The sequence below is a fragment of the Oncorhynchus clarkii genome, chromosome 16, assembly GCF_045791955.1.
Source record: "Oncorhynchus clarkii lewisi isolate Uvic-CL-2024 chromosome 16, UVic_Ocla_1.0, whole genome shotgun sequence".
Taxonomy (NCBI): Eukaryota; Metazoa; Chordata; class Actinopteri; order Salmoniformes; family Salmonidae; genus Oncorhynchus; species Oncorhynchus clarkii.
Genome location: NC_092162.1, coordinates 45,805,653 through 45,829,827, shown reverse-complemented (window position 1 = coordinate 45,829,827; position 24,175 = coordinate 45,805,653). Strand labels below are relative to the sequence as shown.

Below are 24,175 nucleotides of genomic sequence, written 5' to 3'. Positions count from 1 at the left end.
ATTTTGACCCCTACATATTTTTAGATGTTTATTTCTTGTTAAACAAAATCTCTTTCTCCAAGCAATATTATTAGCATAAAATAATGTAATTTCCCCAAATTTTTTGAGCATACAATATAGCTCAGTATTTGAACTATAGATTGTATACAGTCATTATTGCTCATCGTTATCAAGGGTGTCAATACTTTCAGACATCGGCGTACGTGTACAGGTCTAGTGTGATACCTTCTGTGCTACACTCTACAGTGCACGTTTGATATCATCATAGGTTTTGTGTAGTCATTAGCACAGCAGACGTTTGTCATTTCCTGTAATAGCAGATACCAAGCCGTAATTCCCCTTTGTCGTCTCTTCTCGTGGCAGTTCACTGGCTTGTGAGAGCAGGGCAGTCTGAAATATAGAGTGCCTCGTCAGTCTTGACGTTGAATTGAAATTGAGCTGCTTCACCTCTGGAGCTGGACTGATGCCGTGAGGTCAGGCGCATACTACCTGGTTAGCTGATTTCCAACCTTGCCAAGCGGGACTGTCATATTAGGAGTCGCTAAACAGGCTTATGTGTGAAGTATAAAGCATCCATCGGCTTTTTGTTGCAGCTGTGTGCCCCTCTATTGTTATGTATGAAGAATCCTGTACCCTGTTGCATGAACGATCTGATTCTATCTGAATTATACAACGATAGAGGAAAAGCCTCAGCTAAACTTGTTGCTTTACATTAGTCAATACTAATGTGTTGCGAGAGAAGGTGAGAAGCCTACTTCCTGGTTTTCTGCTGATATATACTGTACTTGTTAACCATTACTGTGCAATCGATGCAACATGGATTTTCTCCTACAGAATTCATGTGCGATGAAGGTCCCGGTGGTTACGAACCAGGTTAGAGATGGATAAACTTTATTAGTCCACTCGAGATGGAAATGTGTCTTCTGTTTTTATCTGCTTCTGCTTTGATTCACCCCCCCCCCCCCGGACACACACACACACACACGCACTCACGCGCACACACACACGCACTCACGCGCACACACACACACACACATTAGGTTGGAGAGGCTGGTGCAATGCCCAATGAGCAGATTAGTTCCTTGCTCAAGGGAACCCTTCTGGTTGCATGCTCAACCCCGCCAGATTTTTACCCCCATCAGCAGTGGAATCCGAACCGGTAACCCTCCGGTTGCTGGCACGCATCTCTAACCTCGGGGCTACCGCCACCCCATAATAACATAGAGCATAACATAAAGCAACATTACAATTACAATAATAAAAGCTGCATCAATAGACTGCACTTTTCCTCTCATTGACCCCTATAATCACGCAGGTAGATGTTTATTGGGATGAGTCTTGTCCTTGAGGCAGAACTGAGCTATTTCTGCTAGATGGGTCAGCTCCAAAGTAAAAATTGACTATATTGTAAAGATTAATGGAAAAAATGTATTTTTGGTCTTCATTTAAGGTTAGGCATTAGGGTTAGCAGTGTGGTTAAGGTTCGGTTTAAAATCTGAATTAATGACTTTGTGGCTGTGCCAACTAGTGACCACTCTGCAGAGCTGCCTCCAGAACAATATTCATGACAAAAAAACGTTAACGTGCAATAATCACTACAGTACATTGGATTCCATCTATGTAGTGTTCATAATAGGAAAGGTCTGGTGTTCTTCTGATTTTGACCCATGACGACCCTTGTTGTTGTTTCTTTGTTGGGTCAAGCTGACACATTTGTGGGGTCAATGTTTTCAGATAAATGCACTCTCCTCAAACAAATTAAGAAAATGAACTTGTTTCTGTGGTCTTAACTTTTGGTATTTTCAAACCTCTCATCAATATCCTACACTCTGTCCAGGAGAAAGAATACTGCACATAAACCATTACAAGCTGAAGGAAGAGGAAGCCATATTAAAGAAACCCTCCACAATGGACAGAACTAACAAAGCTGGTCATTATGCCAAAGAAAGAAGGCAACTTAGCTTTTGATTATCAGTGTACCCATGGGTCCCAGCTGTGTGAGCCTGTGTCAGATGGCCTAGCAACCTCTTCCTTTAGACAGGCACAAATACCAGCTTCTGTCAATCAGGAGAATATGCTGCACAGTCACAGACTCTGAGGGTGGTAGGACCACAGTCTTTCTAACTACTGAACATGCGGGGGTTTGCAATAGCCACAGCTTGTCTATTAGACTGCATGTGGTGGTTTGCTACCATATTCACACAGAGGTTGGACCCAGCCTTTCTAGATCAGTACATTTGGGGGTTTGCTACAGTAGTCACATAAAGATAATGATGGGCTTCAGCTGTAGAACAGTGGTTGAGTGGCATTAACGGACCCACAGGTTGGTGTGTGAGGAGAAAGGTGTCAGCTGACACTTCTGCTCTAAATCCAGACCATTGTGACTCAGTATTGTTAGCCTGGCATCCAGACCATTGAGACTCAGTATTGTTAGCCTGGCATTCAGACCATTGTAACTCAGTATTGTTAGCCTGGCATCCAGATCATTGTGACTCAGTATTGTTAGCCTGGCATCCAGACCATTGTAACTCAGTATTGTTAGCCTGGCATCCAGATCATTGTGACTCAGTATTGTTAGCCTGGCATCCAGACCATTGTGACTCAGTATTGTTAGCCTGGCATCCAGACCATTGTAACTCCGTATTGTTAGCCTGGCATCCAGATCATTGTGACTCAGTATTGTTAGCCTGGCATCCAGACCATTGTGACTCATTATTGTCAGCCTGGCATCCAGACCATTGTGACTCAGTATTGTTAGCCTGGCATCCAGACCATTGTGACTCAGTATTGTTAGCCTGGCATCCAGATCATTGTGACTCAGTATTGTTAGCCTGGCATCCAGACCATTGAGACTCAGTATTGTTAGCCTGGCATCCAGACCATTGTAACTCAGTATTGTTAGCCTGGCATCCAGACCATTGTAACTCAGTATTGTTAGCCTGGCATCCAGACCATTGTAACTCAGTATTGTTAGCCTGGCATCCAGACCATTGTGACTCAGTATTTGTACTAAAAGTGTAGAATATTCATCCTTGATGCCTAACTAGTCTCCTGTGGCCTTCCATGTACCTTCCTCTCCATGCTACTACATTATACATTGAGAGCTAATTTACTGCAAATAAGTGCTTGTACCTAGTTTTCACGGTCTATTACATAGTTAGTGTGTTCGCGCATTGGTGTGTGTGTGTATATCTGTCTTGCACCTTCTCAACCTGGGCAGTGTGTATCTGCAGTGAAATAGATAGTGGCCTGTCCTCATGTCCCTCAGCTAGGACAGTGAGCTGTCCTCTACTGTGCTGCTCCAAACCTGTGGCTCAAGTTCTCATACACATTACTAGAAGCTTTAGACTATACCTGAAGTGATTATGCTAGTGCTTCTGTTCCCTCCTCACTTAACAATTTAAGGGGTTATGTAGTGTATTACAAACTGTCAACCGTAGCTTTATAGGATGAAGCAGCATGTAGAATGAGAATATGTTGGCCTGTCCTTCATTTGATTTGAAACAAAACCGTTGTTCACTCAAACACACAAACCCAGTTTGAGCAGCTCCTATTTGTCAGCTAATACATGTGTTTTCTGGGGGTAAGTGATTAGTCAGCTACTGTTCATATGATGTGCCAGGCTCCCTGTCAATCAGAGCTGTGTCGCTGCAGCCTTAGTGACCCGTGTAGACGTCTTCTATTACACACTGTCAAGAGAGGGAGGAACAAGGCACAAGGGAGGCTGTTGGTGATGTTAGAGTGTTGTTGTAGTTCTGTTTGGCTGGATGCATGCTCCCTCCCTCCATCCAGCCCTCCCGCTCTGTGCTCCCTCCCTCCTCCCTCTGCAGTATACGTGCATCGCATTCAGAGCAGCAGCCAGCAGGTGGAGATGACATCATCTGCACTGCAGCACACTGCAGCACTGAGTCTGAACAAAGACATGTCAGCCAGGCTTGCTGCTGCCGCTAAGTCCTCTCCTCCTGCCCTCGCCACCGTCTCTCTCCCCCTCTCTCCCATCCTTCCTCTCTCAGAGAGCATAACCCTGGTGGCTAGAAATGCTGCAGGGCTGTGACCTACTTAACCCCTCTGACCCTTACCTCCCCCCTCCTACCACTAGGGTATGGTCTGGGTATGGTACCTCTGCAGCCCTCATCAGCACTTTGCCCTTAGCCACCTATGGAGAGGTGAAGAAAGCTAGCACTATGGTGGAGGTGGAGGGGGGGGGGTAATTTAAGTATCAGCCATGGCTAGTGACAGGATGAGAGCTGGGGAGAGACATAAGGATGGTGTGTATGTGGGATGAACATCCATTGGATTTTCTAGATCTACTACACATCATCGGTGATAGAAGTAATTTACTGGCCATTGGCTGTATGTTTTTTCCTTTAACAGTAACAATTACTTGACTTATAGTGAACACAAGCATGACATTCACTCCCTGAAGGGCGGAGAGCTTCTGCCTGAGACTGACTGCCAGGAAACGCTGTAGTGTAAATGTCACAAGGACCCTGCTGTGGCAGCTCCCTACTTAGGGAGTCATTACATTGTTACTGCAGGGTCCCCTCAGGGAGATAATGTACAACCGTTATCATAACGTAGTGATGGAGAATGGATGTACATGTATGTGTGTTTGTATTCTTTCCATTGTGGGATTTTCTGACCCGTTTTCTACTCGTGCTCCGAGTCTTCCTCTTCCCATTCATCAATAAGCCAATGCCGTGGGGAGGGAGGAACCATACACACACAGGCATATTCCTGTCGCTTAGTTACTGCAGGTTGCCACAGAAACAGCCTCACTGTGGCTAAATGAGAAATGCTAATGCAGTGTTCCTACTGCCTTCCCTACCTGTCTTCCCTACCTGCCTTCCCTACTGCCTTCCCTACTGCCTTCCCTACCTGCCTTCCCTACCTGCTTTCCCTACCTGCCTTCCCTACTGCCTTCCCTACCTGCCTTCCCTACTGCCTTCCCTACCTGCCTTCCCTACCTGCCTTCCCTACTGCCTTCCCTACCTGCCTTCCCTACTGCCTTCCCTACCTGCCTTCCCTACCTGCCTTCCCTACCTGCCTTCCCTACTGCCTTCCCTACCTGCCTTCCCTACTGCCTTCCCTACCTGCCTTCCCTACTGCCTTCCCTACTGCCTTCCCTACCTGCCTTCCCTACCTGCCTTCCCTACTGCCTTCCCTACCTGCCTTCCCTACCTGCCTTCCCTACTGCCTTCCCTACCTGCCTTCCCTACTGCCTTCCCTACCTGCCTTCCCTACTGCCTTCCCTACCTGCCTTCCCTACTGCCTTCCCTACCTGCCTTCCCTACCTGCCTTCCCTACCTGCCTTCCCTACTGCCTTCCCTACTGCCTTCCCTACCTGCATTCCCTACTGCCTTCCCTACCTACCTGCCTTCCCTACTGCCTTCCCTACTGCCTTCCCTACTGCCTTCCCTACCTGCATTCCCTACTGCCTTCCCTACCTATCTTCCCTACTGCCTTCCCTACCTGCCTTCCCTACCTGCCTTCCCTACTGCCTTCCCTACCTGCCTTCCCTACTGCCTTCCCTACTGCCTTCCCTGCCTGCCTTCCCTAATGCCTTCCCTACTGCCTTCCCTGCCTGTCCTTCCCTACTGCTCTCCCTGCCTGCCCTTCCCTACTGCCTTCCCTGCCTGCCTTCCCTACCTGCCTTCGCCTTCCCTACTGAATTCCCTACTGCTTTCCCTGCCTGCCTTCCCTACTGCCTTCCCTACCTGCCTTCCCTACTGCCTTCCCTACCTGCCTTCCCTTCTGCAATGGACCTACTGCCTTCCCTACTGCCTTCCCTACTCCTGTGCCCATCCCATCCCACGGTCTGTGTGTGTGCGTTTGTGTGCGAGTGTGCATGCGAGTGTGTGCGTATGTGTGTGTGGATGTGTGTGCATGTGTGTGTCTGTCTGGTCTGTGTGTGTGGATGTGTGCGACCGTGTGTACGTGTGTTTGAACATAGAGCTCTCTTCTCTATGTTGGTGTATGTGACTAAAGCACACTAACTGCAGGTCAACTGATGGAGAGCAGTCCTACTCCAACCATTACCCACTACCCATTACCCACTACCCACTCGTTGTTCATCATCATTTGATTTGACTTATGTGGCTTCAAGCATAAAATACACTGTATGCATGCAATGTTCTGTATGCTTGTAATTCATTGTTATGGCATTCAGCACTTTTAAATGACTCAGCATTTATTATGTTTTGAACCGTAATTCCAGAGGCATTTCTTTCAGTCCAGGTTGTAGATCTGTTGGTTAACGCTGCTCATGGTTGGAAAACTATTTGGCAGCAGCATTTAGTAACTGTACAGCCTAATAGCCTCCATCTGTCTATCTATGGAAAGCCTTTCTCAAGGACTATGGACGAGTGCTTGTTGAGTGATTTTATACAGTGGCTCTCAGCCCCTCCTACCATATAAGCCAAAGGTAGTGTTATGCGGCCAAGAGAGGCAGAACACAGCAGGAATGATAAACTCAGTCATAATGGGCTAGAGTTAGTTCATCAGTAGGAGAGAGAGTCCATCTGCAGACTCTCCTCAGAGGGTGTCTAAGACCGCGTGTGTGTGCGTGCGTGCGCGAGCGAGCGGACACTTTCACCAAGCCTCCATCCACTCCCTGGTCAATCATCCAGTCCAGATTACTAGAGGAAAAAAGCATTTTAATGAATGACTGCAGCAATTAGCACAAGATCGATGGGCCTTAAAGGTTATTTAAGTAAAGGCAACAGTGGTGCTGAAGTTAATGACTGATGTGTTTCGACATGTTCATGTGTCTTGGTTGCAGATACCTTCCGATTTATACAGATGCCTTCATAGGCACCATATGGCACCATAGTACTGGGTGTCACTGATGACCATACTGTAGGTCTATGGATGCTGACGTGTGTTATGTGTCTATGTTGCAGATAACCAGTTCAGAATGTCCATTCTGGAGCGCCTGGAGCAGATGGAGCGACGGATGGCAGAGATGGCCTCCCATCACCAGCAGGGCAGCGGAGGAGGTGCAGGAGGAGGAGGGGGAGCAGGGGCAGGTGGAGGAGGAGGAGGTGGTGGTGGTGGTCACAACAGCCAGACACAGGTAAAGTAGATCATACTGTAGGAAATGCACTATTTCATTGATGGAGCAATGGCTTTGTGATGTATTCAGCGATATAGAAGTGTCTTTGATATTGTATGTACTTGGTAGATATTTGGCTTATGGAGGATGACATGGGAAAAAAGGTACTGTCTGTTTCTGTTTGAGAAGTCAGGTGTTGTAAGGTGTTGGTGTTGTAGTTGAAAGTAACACTGGTTGTGTTTGTGTGTGTTGTCAGTGTGTGTCGGGGCAGGGTCAGGCGGGCAGCAGCTTTGAGAGCCGTGTGGTGGTGGTGTGTGAGAAGATGATGAACCGGGCCTGCTGGGCCAAGTCCAAACACCTGATCCACTCCAAGACCTTCAGGGGCATGACCCTGCTCCACCTGGCCGCTGGGCAGGGCTACGCCACCCTCATCCAGACACTCATCAAGTGGCGGTGAGTGAGAACCTCAGACTCCTCTGATTGTCTGTTTATCAAAGTAATATACAGAGAGACCTTGGGACATATAAATATATATTATGGAACTGGTTTGGGACCAGGAAATACTGTATTCAAAAATGGTAAATAGATGAAAACTTTATGTCGATAATGTTGTGTTTTAGCCAGAGGTAGTCTGGGAGTACAGTGTTCTGTTCTCTCCTCCAACAGCACCAAGCATGCAGACAGCATTGACCTGGAGTTGGAGGTCGATCCCCTCAATGTGGACCACTTCTCCTGCACCCCTCTGGTAAGCTATAGAGAGCTGTATCTCATGAAACCACTGCAGGAATCTTCCATAAAGCCTTTCAAACGCTGCAGACTTTCATAAATCATTCAATTGTAAGATGAACTTTTCCAAGAATGTTAAGTTACCACAGGCATGCTGGCACCTTTCCTCTGACCTGTGACCTGTGCCACTGCTGTCTTTTCTCCAGATGTGGGCGTGTGCCCTAGGTCACCTGGAAGCGGCAGTGGTCCTGTATAAATGGGACCGACGGGCCCTGGCCATCCCTGACTCCTTGGGTCGCCTGCCCTTGTCCATCGCCCGCTCCCGCGGCCACACCAAGCTGGCCGAGTGTCTGGAGCAGCTGCAGAGAGAGGAACAGCAGCCCCCTGCACCTCTGCCACCCACCACACGCATGTCCTTCTCCCCCACCCCCCACGACGCTCCCACCTCAGACAGCTGGATGGTCACATGGGCCAGCGACGGCGTGATGGCGCCCGGCGGGAAGAAAGGAGGCTCCACCACGGCCACCTCGAGCAACCTCAACCCAGGTCAGAGCAGACTGGGGGACAGGAGAGGCAGTAACTGAGGCCCCACACTGGTATCAGTGGGGTAAAGGGACAATAGATAAGAGCTTTAGACAAAAACATTTTGGAAATATTGTTTGTTTAAATGTCTTGAAAATAGTATCTTGTATCCCTTCTGCAGACTTGAGAAGGCCGCGATCTGAGCCCTCCAACTACTACAGCAGTGAGTGCCAGCGAGACCTGCCCCTGGCCAAGAAACACAAGCCAAACCCAGAGATGTTCCAGGCCCGGCCCGACAAGGCCATGTCTGTCCCACTGAGCCTGGAGCAGCAGCAGCTACACAAGCTGTCCTTCAGCCCCAAGAGCCTGTCCCATGAGGGCCTCAGCCCAGACAAGAGCCTCTCCGGTGGGGGAAGTGCTGGAGAATCCGGAGGAACCAAGTGGCGCTCCAGGGAGGGTTTCTCCAGTGGGGGCTCAGGCAGGAAGGGCTCGGGGGGCTCTGGGGGCAGCAGCCTGGGAAATGAGAAGCTGGCTAGCAGGCTGAGACAGAGGGAACAGCTGGGGAACATGCTGGTGATAGCTGAGAGAGAGATGGTGAGCACTGAGCTGCTGTCCTACAGAGAAGATCTGGAGAACCAGGACTGTATGACACAGATGAATGACCTGCAGGTTAGTTAACTCACCCTACTCTCTACTGTCTCTTTACTCTAGTTACTCTTTATCATATCTTTACTGGAGTTGCTTTTTACCATATATTTACTCAACTGTTTACCACTCACTCCACTGCCAACCCTGTCTATTGGCCTGCTCATTGCACGGACATTCACACTTGTTTACCAGACAACACTATCCATAGCACGACATAGTATCGACCTCACGTCTATAGATCTGCACTACCAGTGAATATACATGACAAGAAGATGTGATTGACCGCTGGCAGCTCTTTTGGGCCGTGCCACTGGATCCCCTGACGTGTGAAGTCAACACACACACCCACATACATACACAGGCCTCCCCGGCAGTGTGTGGACCTCCATCACCACATAATAAACTCCATCCATTGATCGGCTCTCACAGCCAAGAGAGCCCTCTGCCATCCATCAGAGTCACACTGAGGCTGAGCCTGGGAGATGAGGGGCAGAGCGAGGGATGCACAACAATAACAACCATCGTCTTCATTGTCACGATCGTTGTCATGTTTAATGTTCATTGTTTCTTAGAAGTCATTCTAAACTTGCAAACTCATAATGTGGAAACATCTAAGATGAAATGGGGATGTAATGACTCATCCTTCCTGCCACATTGTGATGCACCGGAACCAAAAAGCACGTCATTGTAAAGCAACGGAACAAACCGACAGACAATAAGGTACCAATGTGCTAAGTGTGTGATCTGAAGTATACTCAATTCTGGGGGATTCTCCCCCTGCAGGTGAACATGATGACTCTGGCAGAGCACATCATTGAGGCGACCCCAGAGAGGATCAAGAGGGAGAACTTTGTGGCCCTGGACGGGGTGCCCCTGGACAGTACTGGGGTCAGCAACACCATGAGCTGGTTGGCCAGTTACCTCGGAGACGTGGAACAGCTGCCCAGCATTATACATCTACGGTGAGAAACACAGCAGAGCCACACTCTGGACAGAATGTGATCTGGTCTGGTTTTCTGTACCCAGATTAAGTCTATACCTAATCTAAAAAGCATTCTCAATGGAGAATATGTAGGCTTAACTCTGATCTGGAAAACTAACCATAAATGTTTTGTGCGTGGCATAGCAGTAGTGTATTGGTACTACATTTTCTGACAACAATACTTAGCTGATTACTTTTTAAACTGTCACCTCCAACCCCCTGCCCCTCCCTCTGTCTTCCTCCAGATCTCTGTACAGTGGACCTCTCGCTCCGTCCTCCAGCCCAGGGGGGTCTCCCCTGAGGGAGGGGTCCATGGGGAGGCCCACCCTGCCCCCCCCGGCCGACTGGAGCGAGTTCCTCCAGGCCTCCAACAGCAAGGTGGAGAGAGACCTGGCCCAGCTCACCCTGTCCGACCCCGAGCAGAGGGAGCTGTACGAGGCCGCCCGTCTAGTCCAAACTGCCTTCCGCAAGTACAAGGTACAGGCCTGGATGAGGTACCACACACAGTATCATACCTGCTGTCCAAAACAAAGTACAGCATCTCTGTTAGGACTGGCACTCTATGTTGATGTGGTGTTGACCTTAATGTTATCAGGTGAAATGATGAATGGGTCCCTTGAATCTGGAAAGGTTGCTATATGAACAAAGCTACATCCTGGTCTGTGTCGGAGTGTGCTGAGTGCACAAGACACTATCTTTGCTGTGAGGACCCTCACCCAGTAATCATCAATGGATTGTGTTAATTAACACTTATATCTACCTCTCTCTGTGCGTGTCTCACTAAGACACACTCAAACTCTGTGGTCCCTGTGGTTTCAGCATGGGAAAGGACTGCTTTGAGCAGAGCATGGCCTTGCTTTAAGGAAAGACTGCACTGCTCCTTTTTCCCTGCTCCCTGTAAGCTCTCTCTCCCTTTCTCTTCTCTCTCTCTTTAAATGATATGTGTGTGGAGCCCGCTGCTTCCTGTCCTTAACCAGCTCCACATACCCTGCCCAGCTCCCCCACGCCTCACCTTGCTACCCCCCTCCCCCCCATGGCTAGCTTTAATGAGTTTCCACGTCTCAAACTGTTCACTATCATTCACTGTCATCTGTTCTACCCCTCTGCCAGCTGACACTGGGGAGGAGAAGAACTCTGGGCTGGCACCACCACCTACCTCTCTTCTCTCCCAGCCCAGGATGGAGCCTCTCCCCCAGCCTCCTCAACCCCAGGTCTTCCCTCTGTCCTCCAGACAACCAGGGCCCTGGGCCCAGGAAGAGACCTCAGGGAGCCGTGGCGCCCTATAATAGACTACGCCACTTCCTATACTTTGACTTCTGACCTCTGACCTCTCCTACTCTCTCACAGGGGCGCCCATTCAGAGATCAACAGGAAGTAGCTGCGGCCGTCATTCAGCGTTGTTACAAGAAGTACAAACAGGTAGGCTGGGCACACACATGGAGATTCAATAGTTGGATGCTTTTACATATTGCATTATCTTACAGACAGTGGATAGATGCAGTACATTTATTAGGGATTTTTAGAAAGCCTTTAACTTTTTCTAGGCGCAGACTGAACCTTGTTCATGCCTTCGTGATTCACAATCTCACATTTTCTTTGTTTGCAAGCTTACATGGATAGCCTTGAAGGTAACATATTTTCACTGTCTCAGATTGCTTACAATGCAACCTAAGTTCACTTGACTTGGTTATATTGATACTCAACCTATATCAGCACCTTTCCTAAGTCCAGTTATATAGTATTGTGCCTGATTCACACTCTAGGGCCAACCTTAACCGTACTGGCTAGTCTATCTTTTCCAGCACGGTTCCAGCAACTAGAGTGAATGCGTCACCAGGTCAGCCCAGTTTGGCTTGACTTGATTTGGCCATAGAGTGTGAATCAGACAAGAGATGTGCGCATTTGAGGCCATCATTTCCAAACCTCCTGTTCCTGACCCTCTGTCTCCTCCTCTCTCTGGTCGTCTCGGTGGCAGTATGCACTTTATAAGAAGATGACGCAGGCCGCCATTCTTATCCAGAGTAAGTTCCGCAGCTACCAGGAGCAGAGGAAGTTCCAGCAGAGCAGGCGGGCGGCCGTGCTGATCCAGCAGTACTACCGCGGCTACAAGGAGTTTGGCAGGCTCAGGCCCCACCGCAGAGGAGCCGCCGCCGCCCTGGTGCAACATAAACTCAGGTATGTGTATACACACACACACACACACACACACACAGGTAGCTAAACACACTGTCACGCTGGTATAAAGGATGTTGCAGGAATACACAATAGGGGTTTTTAATACACCCAAAACAAACACGTATACAAAACACTGGGCTGTACCCAAACAAAAGAGAGAGGGTAAACCTTGATGAACAACACGATACCCGTAATACACAATCTATAACGCACGCAGCATAACAGCTGCACCAACACATAGGTACTCACACGGCCAACGGACATGGGAACAATAATCGACAGCCCAATGGGGGAAACATTTAGGGCACATTTATGCAAGTACTAATCAGTCGGAATAGGGGACAGGTGTGTGTAATGACACAGTTCAGTGCAGCCTAGAAGGCCGGTGACGTCGACCTCCGGAACTGGTGAACAGAATGAGCAGTAGTACTGGGGGGATCCGTGACACTCACACAACAACACACACACACACAGTAGCACACTCACACTGAAACACAACAACACACACACACACAGTAGCACACTCACACTGAAACACAGCAACACAAACTCAGGTAGTTAAATACACATTATAAACTAAGTGGTTCGAGCCCTGAATGCCTATTGGCTGACAGCCACGGGTATGACAAAACATTTATTTTAATTATAATCTAATTATAATCGCATTATGTTGGTAAACAGTTTATAATAGCATTAAGGCAACTCAGGGGTTTGTGGTATATAATATCCCACGGCTAATAGCTTTATCCAGGCACTCCGCGTTGCATCGTGCTTAAGAACAGCCCTTGGCCATGGTATATTGGCCATATACCACAAACCCCCCCTCATGCCTTATTGATTAAATAACACACACACACGAACATACAGCAGCATAAACTCAAGTAGCTAAACACATTGACACACACTCAGATACACACACAGTAATACACACATACAGGAGGCGGGCCTCATTACAGGATAGCGGCAGTCTGCAGTTGTTACATCTATTTTGGGACTTATAAATGAATGATATGTACCCATGGTTCTTAAAGAATATAACGTATAAATGAATGATATGTACCCATGGTTCTTAAAGAATAGAACTTATAAATGCCTCATGAGCTTAGTTCAAATGCCGTACCCCATCAGAACCCAACATATAAGCTTATTTTATGCCAATGTCTGTAAACAAAGTACATTTTAACAAACTCTATATCCCCTCAAAAGTAATATTTTGATACTAAGGGTTTGGTCAGACCCGTAGCTCCGTCTATGAATTTGAGAGTGGTACATTTCTCCAGCCCCATCCCTCAGCTTTTTTATGGAACGGGGGTAGGGAGAAGGCAACTGCTGACTGCCACTTTAACCTTGCAGACTTCACTTGGGGAAATCAATTTATAACGAACGACTGCAGTCCCATTTGCAGTCCCTAGGATCGTAGTGGCCTTCTGTGTTCATGCGTAATTGGTTGAGATTTTGAACATACAACTTCTGTAAATATCTTTTACATTGATGAAGACACCAAGGCTCTTGAGTTTCCCCGGAGAGGATAGTATCCATGCTATAACAGAATCTCCTGAAGTCAAGGTTAAAAGCGTGGTTGAAAAAGAGCACAAGCATTGTGAAACTACACTAGCCTCAAACAGCCACACTATCTTTTAATATTGTGGACCCTCTCAAAAGCCAGTGTTCCCTCTTGTCTTGTGTGTTGTAGAAGTAGTCTGCTCTCCAAGAGGCAGGATCAGGCTGCCAGGAAGATCATGCGGTTTCTACGCCGCTGCCGCCACAGGTAAGCCCCGCCCACAACCCTAACTCCTATGGGTTTCCAAATATGTTTGTTATGTTCACACACACACTACCAAATACATACCTTCTTTCAGTGTAGGGATTTGCAAGAATGAATGGTTTACTACACGTTAGATGGCGAGAAGGAGTCTGCACAGATGAGAGGGACAGTTCTCTGTTTTCATTTGTCTATTTGATTTATTTTGGGGTTTATAAAAGGTCTAGGTGGGTTATATACAACACTTCAGACACCCCCCTCTTCCCCTCCACTGTATTTGGCCCCCACCTCTCTTCTCCTCGCCCCAATTCCTTCCCTCACAGTGCCTACTGTGTGCTAATAGCTGTCTGGTATTGTTTTGCTTTTTATGCGAAGCCCCTTGATGGACCATAGACTGTTCAAGCGGGTGAGTGCAGCCTCAGCAACTCAGTTCGTCCTTCTCTTTCTCTCCTCCTCGTCTACACTGTATGTCTCTGCCTCTCTCTCTCTAACAATACAGTTATATATCCTGAGTCCTTGACCTCCTCTCTGTCTCTCTCTCACTCTCTCTCACTTTCTTTCCATCCATCTCTCCCTCCCTCTCAACCTCTCTCTCTCTCTCTCTCTCTCTCTCTCTTTCCCCCTCCCTGTATCTTGTCCATCACTGTTGCTTGATGCCTGCTTGCATGATGGCTGCCTACTGGAGCCACAGGTGGACTGACTGAGAAGCTCAGAGTCAGAGCAGGCGTAACTTTACTCTTATTAAACCAACTAACCACCGCTTATGAATGACTATGCCACCGCAACACTTAACAGGCACCTCTTTCTCTTCTCTGGAAAGGAGTTGAATTGTTCTTCTGTTTTATTGATGTGGTTGTGAAAATGCCTATTTACAGAACGGAAGGTTGTTTTCTCTATGTTGCATGCCTCTATGGGCCTTGCTCTTTAACATGTACCCCCAGGCATGCTATGGACCGGATGTTTTCTCCCAAACAGCTGTCTGTCTTACTGTCTGTCCTGTTGTGCCCCACATGACAGAGTTGAGGGAGGGCTTGATCCCCTTCGGTTTTGTTCACTCAAACTGTCAAAACTGTCTTGTACGAGCTCCCTTCGGCATCGCATTGATATCTGTCACTATTTCAGGCCTGGTTCAATGACACTTGCGTCATCACTGAAAATATTGAAGAAATTCTTCATGGGTGGAAACGGTTTGTCTGTCCCACTACTCCCCCGGAAAGTCTTCGGGCATATTGACAAAAATACCGACAGTATGTGACGGTTATCATCAGCGTCATCATCTTTATGACTCACAAACAATGTAGTTCACCTTCTTAGACAAGGGGGAATGTTGAATGTATGAATCAATTCATTGTGAGAGTCAATTCATTGTGAGAATCAATTCATTGTAATATATCAGCACAATCTCTATATGACAAATTGCTAGGTTGATAAGGCCATACCCCCGATAACTTAACTTCCTCTGTATCTGAGACATCCTTACTGTACGGAATGGGTTACTGTGCTTTGAGAGCAGGTGAGGTAGCTACAGTACTATAAAGATGCGATAGCATGCATGTTTGTTAAGATCTGGGTTACAGTGCTGTGATAGCACAAATAGGTCAGACTAGCAGTACCAAGCAAACAATGGGGAGTCCCTGCCATGCACCTCCAGGGAGTTAGAACAGCAGGAGTGGTGCCAGTAATGGATTCACACCCCAGGGGAAGAGGAAGAGGAAGTAGCACACTGAGAATCACTAAACCTACATAAATAGCAGTGTGGGTGGGGGCTCACCGCTGAGCTCTGTAGAGTTAAAGGACATTCGTGTTGATACACGTCTAAACCCATGTGAAATGTAACGCATTCTGAATTGAATTTATTTGGGTAAAAAACATATACAACAATATGTACAATGTATTCCCAGAGGACAGCATTTAAAAGTACAAATTAAAACACTTGTTTGCAAACTGGTCCTCAGTGGTAAAAAATGGACATTACCTTGGTTCTATCCACTCATTGTCCACTCATCCTAAATGTATATGAGAAGACTTTTCTCAGAAGCAGTATAGAAGGTACAGCCAGGCAGAGCAAATACACCAGTCCCACTGTTCCTGTGGTCAGCAGTACAAGCACCAAGGGCCAATAGGTATATTGATTATGATATAACACAGTAATTGGCTAATGACTTACAGTACAGTGAGATCTACTGAGTCCATTGTACACACTGATTAGGTGTGGTGTTTACTGAGCCGTCAGTTTGGCTCTGGCTCAGTTTGGACATGGTTCACAAGTGGAATGCCAAGGTAATGTCACTTCCCAGTGGACATAATGCAATACAAACACAATACAAGTTTGGATAGGATATTTCTGTCTAAAAAATATCTATTACATGTTCTCCTCTTTCGCAAATTGAATGCGTTACATTTTCAATTGTGTTAGTAGTTCATCATTTAGTGATAGACACAATAATACAGTCCTCTGATTAAACTCATTTAAACACAATTCTGGAGTGATAAAGTCATTTATTTGGTGCATAGCAATGTTCCAAATACAAACCAATTTGTTAACCTCTGCCTGCCTTGATGGTCTCTTTCAGCCCAACAAATATTTGGTGGAATTGTCAAGGGACTGTTTCCTCTCTTGAGATTTGTTTTGGAGAGAGTTACATTATCGAGACACCTTATTTCAATCACATTATATTCTCAAGATTCTAAAAGTAAATCAAACTGCTTTAAGAATCGTTTTCAAGTTTCAGTGTTGACCTGTATTGAATGAATGGGTTCAGTGAGCTGTAAGACTTAGGGATTCAACAGAATCATTTAGACTGAATGAGATCTAATCCAAATAAGTATTTATCAATGTTGATAGTTGTCAGATTAATCAGTGTTTTCTTTCCAGACCAGCACCAGCTCCCGTTGACGAGGGCTGTGTCGATCTCCATGTCTCTTGTCCTCTCTCGAGGGAATGGTGTCCTCTATGGAGGGGAATGGTATCCTCTAGGGAGGGGAATGGTGTCCTCTAGGGAGGGGAATGGTATCCTCTAGGGAGGGGAATGGTGTCCTCTATGGAGGGGAATGGTGTCCTCTATGGAGGGGAATGGTGTCCTCTATGGAGGGGAATGGTGTCCTCTATGGAGGGGAATAGTGTCCTCTATGGAGGGGAATGGTGTCCTCTAGGGAGGGGAATGGTGTCCTCTATGGAGGGGAATGGTGTCCTCTAGGGAGGGGAATAGTGTCCTCTATGGAGGGGAATGGTGTCCTCTAGGGAGGGGAATGGTGTCTTCTATGGAGGGGAATAGTGTCCTCTAGGGAGGGGAATAGTGTCCTCTATGGAGGGGAATGGTGTCCTCTATGGAGGGGAATGGTGTCCTCTAGGGAGGGGAATAGTGTCCTCTATGGAGGGGAATGGTGTCCTCTATGGAGGGGAATGGTGTCCTCTATGGAGGGGAATGGTGTCCTCTATGGAGGGGAATGGTGTCCTCTAGGGAGGGGAATGGTGTCCTCTATGGAGGGGAATGGTGTCCTCTAGGGAGGGGAATGGTGTCCTCTAGGGAGGGGAATGGTGTCCTCTAGGGAGGGGAATGGTGTCCTCTAGGGAGGGGAATGGTGTCCTCTAGGGAGGGGAATGGTTTGAGACATTGGAGTACATCACCATCCAGTGAGAGCTGATCTGTGACGGTGATCATAGACCCCTGTTTAAATGATGTCTGTCTCTCCGTCTGTGTTTCAGAGTGAACGAATCGAAAAGGGCCAAGGAACATGAGACCCCTCAGAAGAGCCCCCTCACAATGTGACATCACTCTCCTCCTTTTCTTTCCCCCCTTTGTACCCAAGACATTTTACAAGAGAAGAAAATAAACAGTTCAGTGAAAACACTGCGATTATTATTACAACTATGACAGCGTGACTGATTCCACTTCGATTACATGTACAACAACAACAGCATTTTTCACGTTTATCTATCGTTGTGTATGTTGGAGAGTGGCAACTTCTTCTGTAGAATTCTAAACTAAAGGAGAAGAAGCTGTGGGGGGCAGAACATTCGCTTCATGACATTTTTTGCACTTTTTCATGGATTGCTTTGTCTTTTTGGGAGTATCGGAGTCTAGGTTTTTAGATGGTAAAGGAAGAGGAATGTTGGACATGTGGAAAAGGTCCCTGCCACCAGTGGATCAAACCAAAAGGATAAGATGGAGGACAGCTAGGATGGAGGACAGACGCCAACCAGAACATAAGGAAACATTACAGAAACACATTGGGACTTGGCTCTAATTGTATTTCATCATTTAAAAAAAAAAAAGTGAACTGATTCATCCATTTGAAGGAGAAAACATGTCATCTAATGAACCAAACATTCTCGGTAATATTTTGATCCATTTGCAAACTTACTCTCCCTATCAACAGTCGGTGAATACATTCAGTATAGTAACTGGAAATAGATCAAGCGTCCTTCTGTTACGCTGTGCTCTACTCCGCCAGTCAGTCCGAAGGGGTGGGGCTGCATATGAATGTAGGAGGGGTGTGAGAAGGAATGGGCGGGGCTTATTAAAATAATGACTTATTTTGTTATCTACGTTTAGGGGGCACTGTGAGGCAAGAGATAAAGTGATTCAATGGTGTGTGTTTTTTTTTTTTAAATATATGTTTAATTCCTCTTTGCTTGAATCTGTTCTGTGCTTATACCCATTACCGGTATAACTGACTTGTCTCCTAAAAAATGATGTGTTGTCGATTTTATCAAATGTGCATGCCTATGGGTGAAGGTCTTCGCCTGCGTGCTTGAAATTAGGTCTGTAACCTCTGTTTTTCAATGTTTTGCGTTTGTCTTCATGTTAAAATGCAACAGAGTCTCCCATGTACCCACCTACTTCCCCAAGAGTCATTCATACCCTCTAGTTACTGAATGACACCAACATTGTCCTCTTGTTTTCTTTTTCATTTGCCTTATTTGTTTCCTCGGTATTCTAAAAAGAAAGAAAACTTGCCTCTTTTGTGTTGTAATGATTACAGTCATGAAGGTTATTGTTGTTCTTTTTAAATGAACTTCAGGGCCTGTGAGGGCTTTTGAGGGGAAGATCACATACATTGCCTTGACATCTTAGAGATTCTTCGAGGGGTCCCTAAGCTAGTCCCAAAATAGGGGTTAGACAAATCCATATTTTTGACAATTGAGCGGTTTCTGTATATAAAGAAGGCTGAAGGTACGTAGGGAAAAACATTTACCCAAAGGGGATTGTATTTTAGAAATATATTATTTTATTCATTAAAAAGGGGTCAAAAATAGGTATGAGACAAAAACAGAATATTTGTATAGTTTTGTTTGAATGCCTAAGAAGTATGGTTGTATTGATTGTATATAGTGTAAATACCTGGGATAAAAATGAGCTATGTGCATGAAAAACATGAACAAAGGTTAAAAAAAAAAACACTAAACAAAAGCAGTAGTGGCTATGCTCTGTAAAATGATTCTAACTATTTCACTATAAGAGTATTTTATTTTATTTTGATTGTTCTTGAGAAGAACATTTTGCTAAAGCATGACATTATTGCGAATACTAAAAAGTTTTAAAAAATATATATAATGTATTTAGAGATAGGAGAAATCTGCAAAATGATCTTAAGACATGTATGGTTATGTTTACATTTTTGTTTTGGGCTACCAAGAATCTTTTGCCAATGGTGCCGAGTAATGTGAATGCTATATTGCTTAACAAGAGAATTAAGTTAATCTTATCAGAACAGATAATAATACAATGAAATAGACACTAGCATTGAAGACCACAAGGTCCCATCACGACTGGCAGCGAATCACAGATAGAGGTACACATTGCAGAGGGAGAAATATTTCTACAGCAACTTTTAAGTCTCCTGTTTCTCACCCATTATCGCACGTCAGGACAACCCAAGATTTGTTTTTGTTGCCATCATCACCAAATACACAGGGATCACTTTGTCAGTAACATTTCAAATGCAAAAGACAGGTGTGCTTTATTTTATCCGTATGAGAGAAGGGTGGTGGTGTCAATGTCTCTTAGCATGTTCGTATGGATTGTGTTCATATAAAGATTGTAAATGGCAACCGTGTCTATGGGAATCTCAGCCCTGTTTTTTGTTGTTGTTGTTTATAGTTGAGGTTGATTGAACATGTGTTTCATAGGACAACTCACGGGTGATGAAATAGACGATATCAAGCTGCTGACACACATAGACATTTGTTTTTACGTTTTGGGCTGGAAGCTTAACTTTACCAAGGCCTGTCAGGGTCAGGACAGACCAGAGTCAACATGTAATGTGGCCAACAGTGAATGATGTGTAGCATCGCTGGCATTCTTTGTAAAAGTCAACGAGTCATTTGCCTGCAGAAGCAACACTTTAAACAATCGAAAGTGCAACAACAACAAAAAAGAACGGACGGGGTTTATGATGAAACACATGAACCATTTATGGATCGCTGCAGCTAAGTCAATGAGCCAAAAGGAGTGTAAGCGTAACAAGATGCACCACTACTATTATAGCAACTTCTGAGGAAGAATACAATGTATGTGTCTGGTTCATAATGGGGTATGTGAGGGCAGTGTTTGAAGGATGATGAAATGAAATGTGGGAAGTGGGAACAGACCCATTGATACCAGTTGATTATACTGTATCTGTGAATGCATGATAGAGACTATCCAATGGTATTCAATCCTAGGCCATAAGTGCTGGTTCTTTTAGTTCTGCCGATATATATTATATTCCTATAAGAACATGCCATTGGACAATTACATTGTGTTGTTTTAAATGCTGAAATGCATCTCAGACACTGTTGGCTGTTCTGATGTTTTTGTTTTTCTGTACTTCTGGGTTTATTTCTCTGTATGTTTGTGTTTATTTCACAGAGACTTGATATGTAAACCTATTTTCAGAGTGTTTATGTAGAAAGTGCCTAATCATATCCTGATTGATCGCACAAAGCCAATGTCAGGAAGCATGCAAGGTACCTAAGGAGGAAAACATGGCTTTGGAGATACCAATAGCAACTGATCCATAATTCTTTAGGACTACTGTATATCAAGTACATACAATATATCAATCCAAAACCATCACCAAAATCAGTCCAGTGACAGTGTTCCCTTACCCCACGGAGCGCATTCCATCTTGTCAACATTCTAAGCGTTTTCATTTTCTATTGGAACTGCCTGTTGAAACCATGAGAATTAGATTCCATAACTTCTGTGGTTTTATTGCCTTGCATTCATCATTCTGGTAGTGGTAAGAATGCCAGCCAATACACTGCTGTGGCCATATGAGAAGGTTTTATTATGCTTGCATGATATAGTTAACTGGGTGACTGAACTGCACCCAAAGCATGCTTATTTTTCTAGAATCGGTAGTTAGACTTTTAAAGACTTGCTGTTCTGTAAAACGAAGAACGTTGGTTTGACGTGTCACAGAACTCTGAAAGACGGAGGTCATGTGATTGGAGGGAAGAGGAGAACCCTTAAAATACAAACTATGATCAATCTGCAGTATTTACTGACCATATTTCCAGGGGTAGCATGAGGGCAAGTTTTTCTAGAAGCAAGTTGAAACTTTTTTTTAACACATTTGATTTTTCATTCATTTGGATATAGAGATGGTGTGCTCTCAACTTCAAATACCTGAACAGTTCGGACACTCTTTTGGCAGTATACTGCAAGTATTATACTAGACAACAATACACACACACACACACACACACACACACACAGGCAACAGTACACTGCACTGGACATATCCAGATATGCAGATAGGTATGTCAAGGCACAGTCAGTCTCACTTGTACACAGTTCAGCCGATGGAGCTCATCATTGTGTTATTTTCCTAGCCTGCTCCTAGTCCTAGGGAACGGCTCACCTCCCTTCCGTCTTTTACTCAGGGTGCCAAAATGGGGAGGAGGAAGTGGAGCAGGACACTGATTGGTGATTCACTGCAGAGAGAGAGGACATACTGTATTGAAGTAGGATAGGAAGATGCAACACCCCTCAACAGAGCTTTCTGGTCAAGACAGGCAAAGGATTACTATGATCCTGGATACATTACTGTTATCTATTTCCTCTCAGATAAGTAAGCTGAACTGAGGAGAGATGTAAGGACACTAAATCAAAAATAGGGGACACAAATCATTGTAGTGTAGCTAATTATAGTTGAGACAAGTTGATCACAATTGACAGTACGGTCAATTATTTCTGTCTTGGCTATAGCTCAGACAGAAAGGAGTTTGCATTATGGGACACTATGGCTTGACGTCTAATGGAAATGCTTAACTTTCTTTTATAGACTATGCTAATGAGTATAGTAACATTTCAACCTTTGACCTCCTCTGACTTGATGTTTCTCAGTAAAACAATGACTTGCTATGTAATAGTATCACACACAGCTTCGAATAGTCTATCGAGTTATTCTCAGTTATACATTTCATCTCGGTTAAGATATGGGTGATGACATGTTGAAACATTTGGGTGGGGTCTTCCTGAGACTTTGAGGCAGTTGAAGATGACCAGATATTAAAGGGACAGTTGTTTCAGAAAAAAAGCCCTTCAGGAATGGCTGACAGCCATTTTCTGGGTGGTATGACAGGTTAGCTATAGAAACAGGCACTTCATATGGATTTGATTACCTTCATTACACTCTGCTAATTGACCTGAGGGACTAGCTTTCCTCCTCTACCTTTGTCAATGCACCCAAACTACTGAAAGGTAGGCACATCAGGACCACAGAGCAGAAACCATCTCACAACGTTTTCCACTTGTGGACACAGAGCAATAAGCATTATTTTGTGGAGACCTATAGACCTAGTGAAGATAGAAAATGATTGGACACATTTAGTTGACATACTCTTATGCAAATGCCAGTATTGCAAGACAAGCATTCAGTAGTTTATGGACAGCAATTATATGGCACCCTTTACCGAACTGCACGTTTTCATCAATTCCAAACCAAGAAGAAAAAAAATGGCCCTTCTTTAAACAAAGTCGTGGGTCCTCGACACTTTGCATGTGAACTAGTGTTAGATACATTTTCCTCTCCTCTATAACTGTCTTCCTCTCTTGTCTTTCCCTGTTGTGACCCTCTCTTTCTCTCCTTCCCCTATTATTTCAACCACTCCTTTTTCCCGTTCTCCTAATGTGTATTGCTTTCTCCTCTTTTTCTTCCCCCTCTTTCTGGTTTGTTAGTTTTGTTTTTGTAATTGTGCATGTACAAGTGTCACTGACTCGATGGATATGTAAAAAAAAAAAAGTAAAAAATTAAGAGATTTCAGCTGCTGAAGCCATGCAAAACGTTTTGAAATGCCCTTAAAATATGGAAGATGTTTTCTGAATGCTTTATATTCTTTCTGCTGTAAAATAATAAAAAAAGAAAAAAATGAAGAAAACAAACAACATTTGATTGTGTCTCCTTTTCCCTCTACAGTAACGTCCACTGCCTGTACTTTAGCCACATTTTGTTGTAGTAACCCACTGCCAACTTATTTACATGCCGACTAATTGTTCTGCAATATATTAACACTGCATCATGTTAGTGCTGTAAATTCAGATTTGACATGCACTGTTATATGGGTAATATCATGAATAATGTCATTCTGTCTATCTGATACTCACTTCACACCCATAAAGAGTCTCATCCTATTCAGTAGACTAGAATGTGGCAATAAAAACGCATATGGTATTTTACCTCAAGTCGCAGTTGATAAGGCAATCTTGCCTCAGATACTGTCCAGGCAGTAAATTCAGATTCAAATTCAGAAAACTTTTAATGTCCTCAATGAGGCAATTCATTTTTCACTAATCACAATACATACAGATGAAAAATACAAATGTAAAAACAACAGAATAGCAAAGGATGATTACATGTCAGTAGGCTGGATGAGTACAATTTCATACAAATGTTGATTATACTACATGTACAGGTTAATGTGCGATTAGTCCAACATCTGATTTAGTTGCATTATTGCATTCGGAATAAAGCAATTTCTGGCTTTTCGTTGTCTCTACTTGCGGCCAGTTGGAAGCTAGGGGCTAGAATTCAAGGTGGGGGAGGTGGGAAGAGTCAAATGCAATTTTGTTTTCTTTCTGGGGGCTCTGACTAGATAGAGAGATGACAGCTCTTGCTATTGCTGCCCCAATGATTTCCCCTCAAAACCTGACTATCTTACTCAGACGATTTTTCTGTGTGACCTTGGCCTGTCCCAAACTAGCCCGTCAGGCAGTCAAGCTGGTGCCAGGGGGGTCAAAACTGTGGACGAACTAATCCACAGAGGTCCCACTTATTATAGTTCTGAGTCACTGGAGTAATACAGTCAATGTCCCCA

The 24,175-nt window shown here is 45.0% G+C and overlaps 1 protein-coding gene across 1 annotated transcript in view; it reads left to right on the top strand.

Moving 5' to 3' along the window:
• LOC139368588 (calmodulin-binding transcription activator 1-like) overlaps positions 1-23,194 on the top strand; it is a 483,633-nt gene extending 460,439 nt beyond the window's left edge. The window contains exons 12-24 of the mRNA XM_071107638.1: positions 6,903-7,075; positions 7,311-7,507; positions 7,721-7,799; positions 7,987-8,326; positions 8,484-8,971; positions 9,734-9,912; positions 10,178-10,409; positions 11,280-11,351; positions 11,540-11,560; positions 11,908-12,107; positions 13,801-13,875; positions 14,245-14,298; positions 17,576-23,194. Of these exons, the coding sequence (XP_070963739.1) occupies positions 6,903-7,075; positions 7,311-7,507; positions 7,721-7,799; positions 7,987-8,326; positions 8,484-8,971; positions 9,734-9,912; positions 10,178-10,409; positions 11,280-11,351; positions 11,540-11,560; positions 11,908-12,107; positions 13,801-13,875; positions 14,245-14,298; positions 17,576-17,639 (2,174 nt within the window). The 3' untranslated portion in view covers positions 17,640-23,194. The remainder of the gene's footprint in view (positions 1-6,902; positions 7,076-7,310; positions 7,508-7,720; positions 7,800-7,986; positions 8,327-8,483; positions 8,972-9,733; positions 9,913-10,177; positions 10,410-11,279; positions 11,352-11,539; positions 11,561-11,907; positions 12,108-13,800; positions 13,876-14,244; positions 14,299-17,575) is intronic.
• Positions 23,195-24,175: the final 981 nt, after the last annotated feature.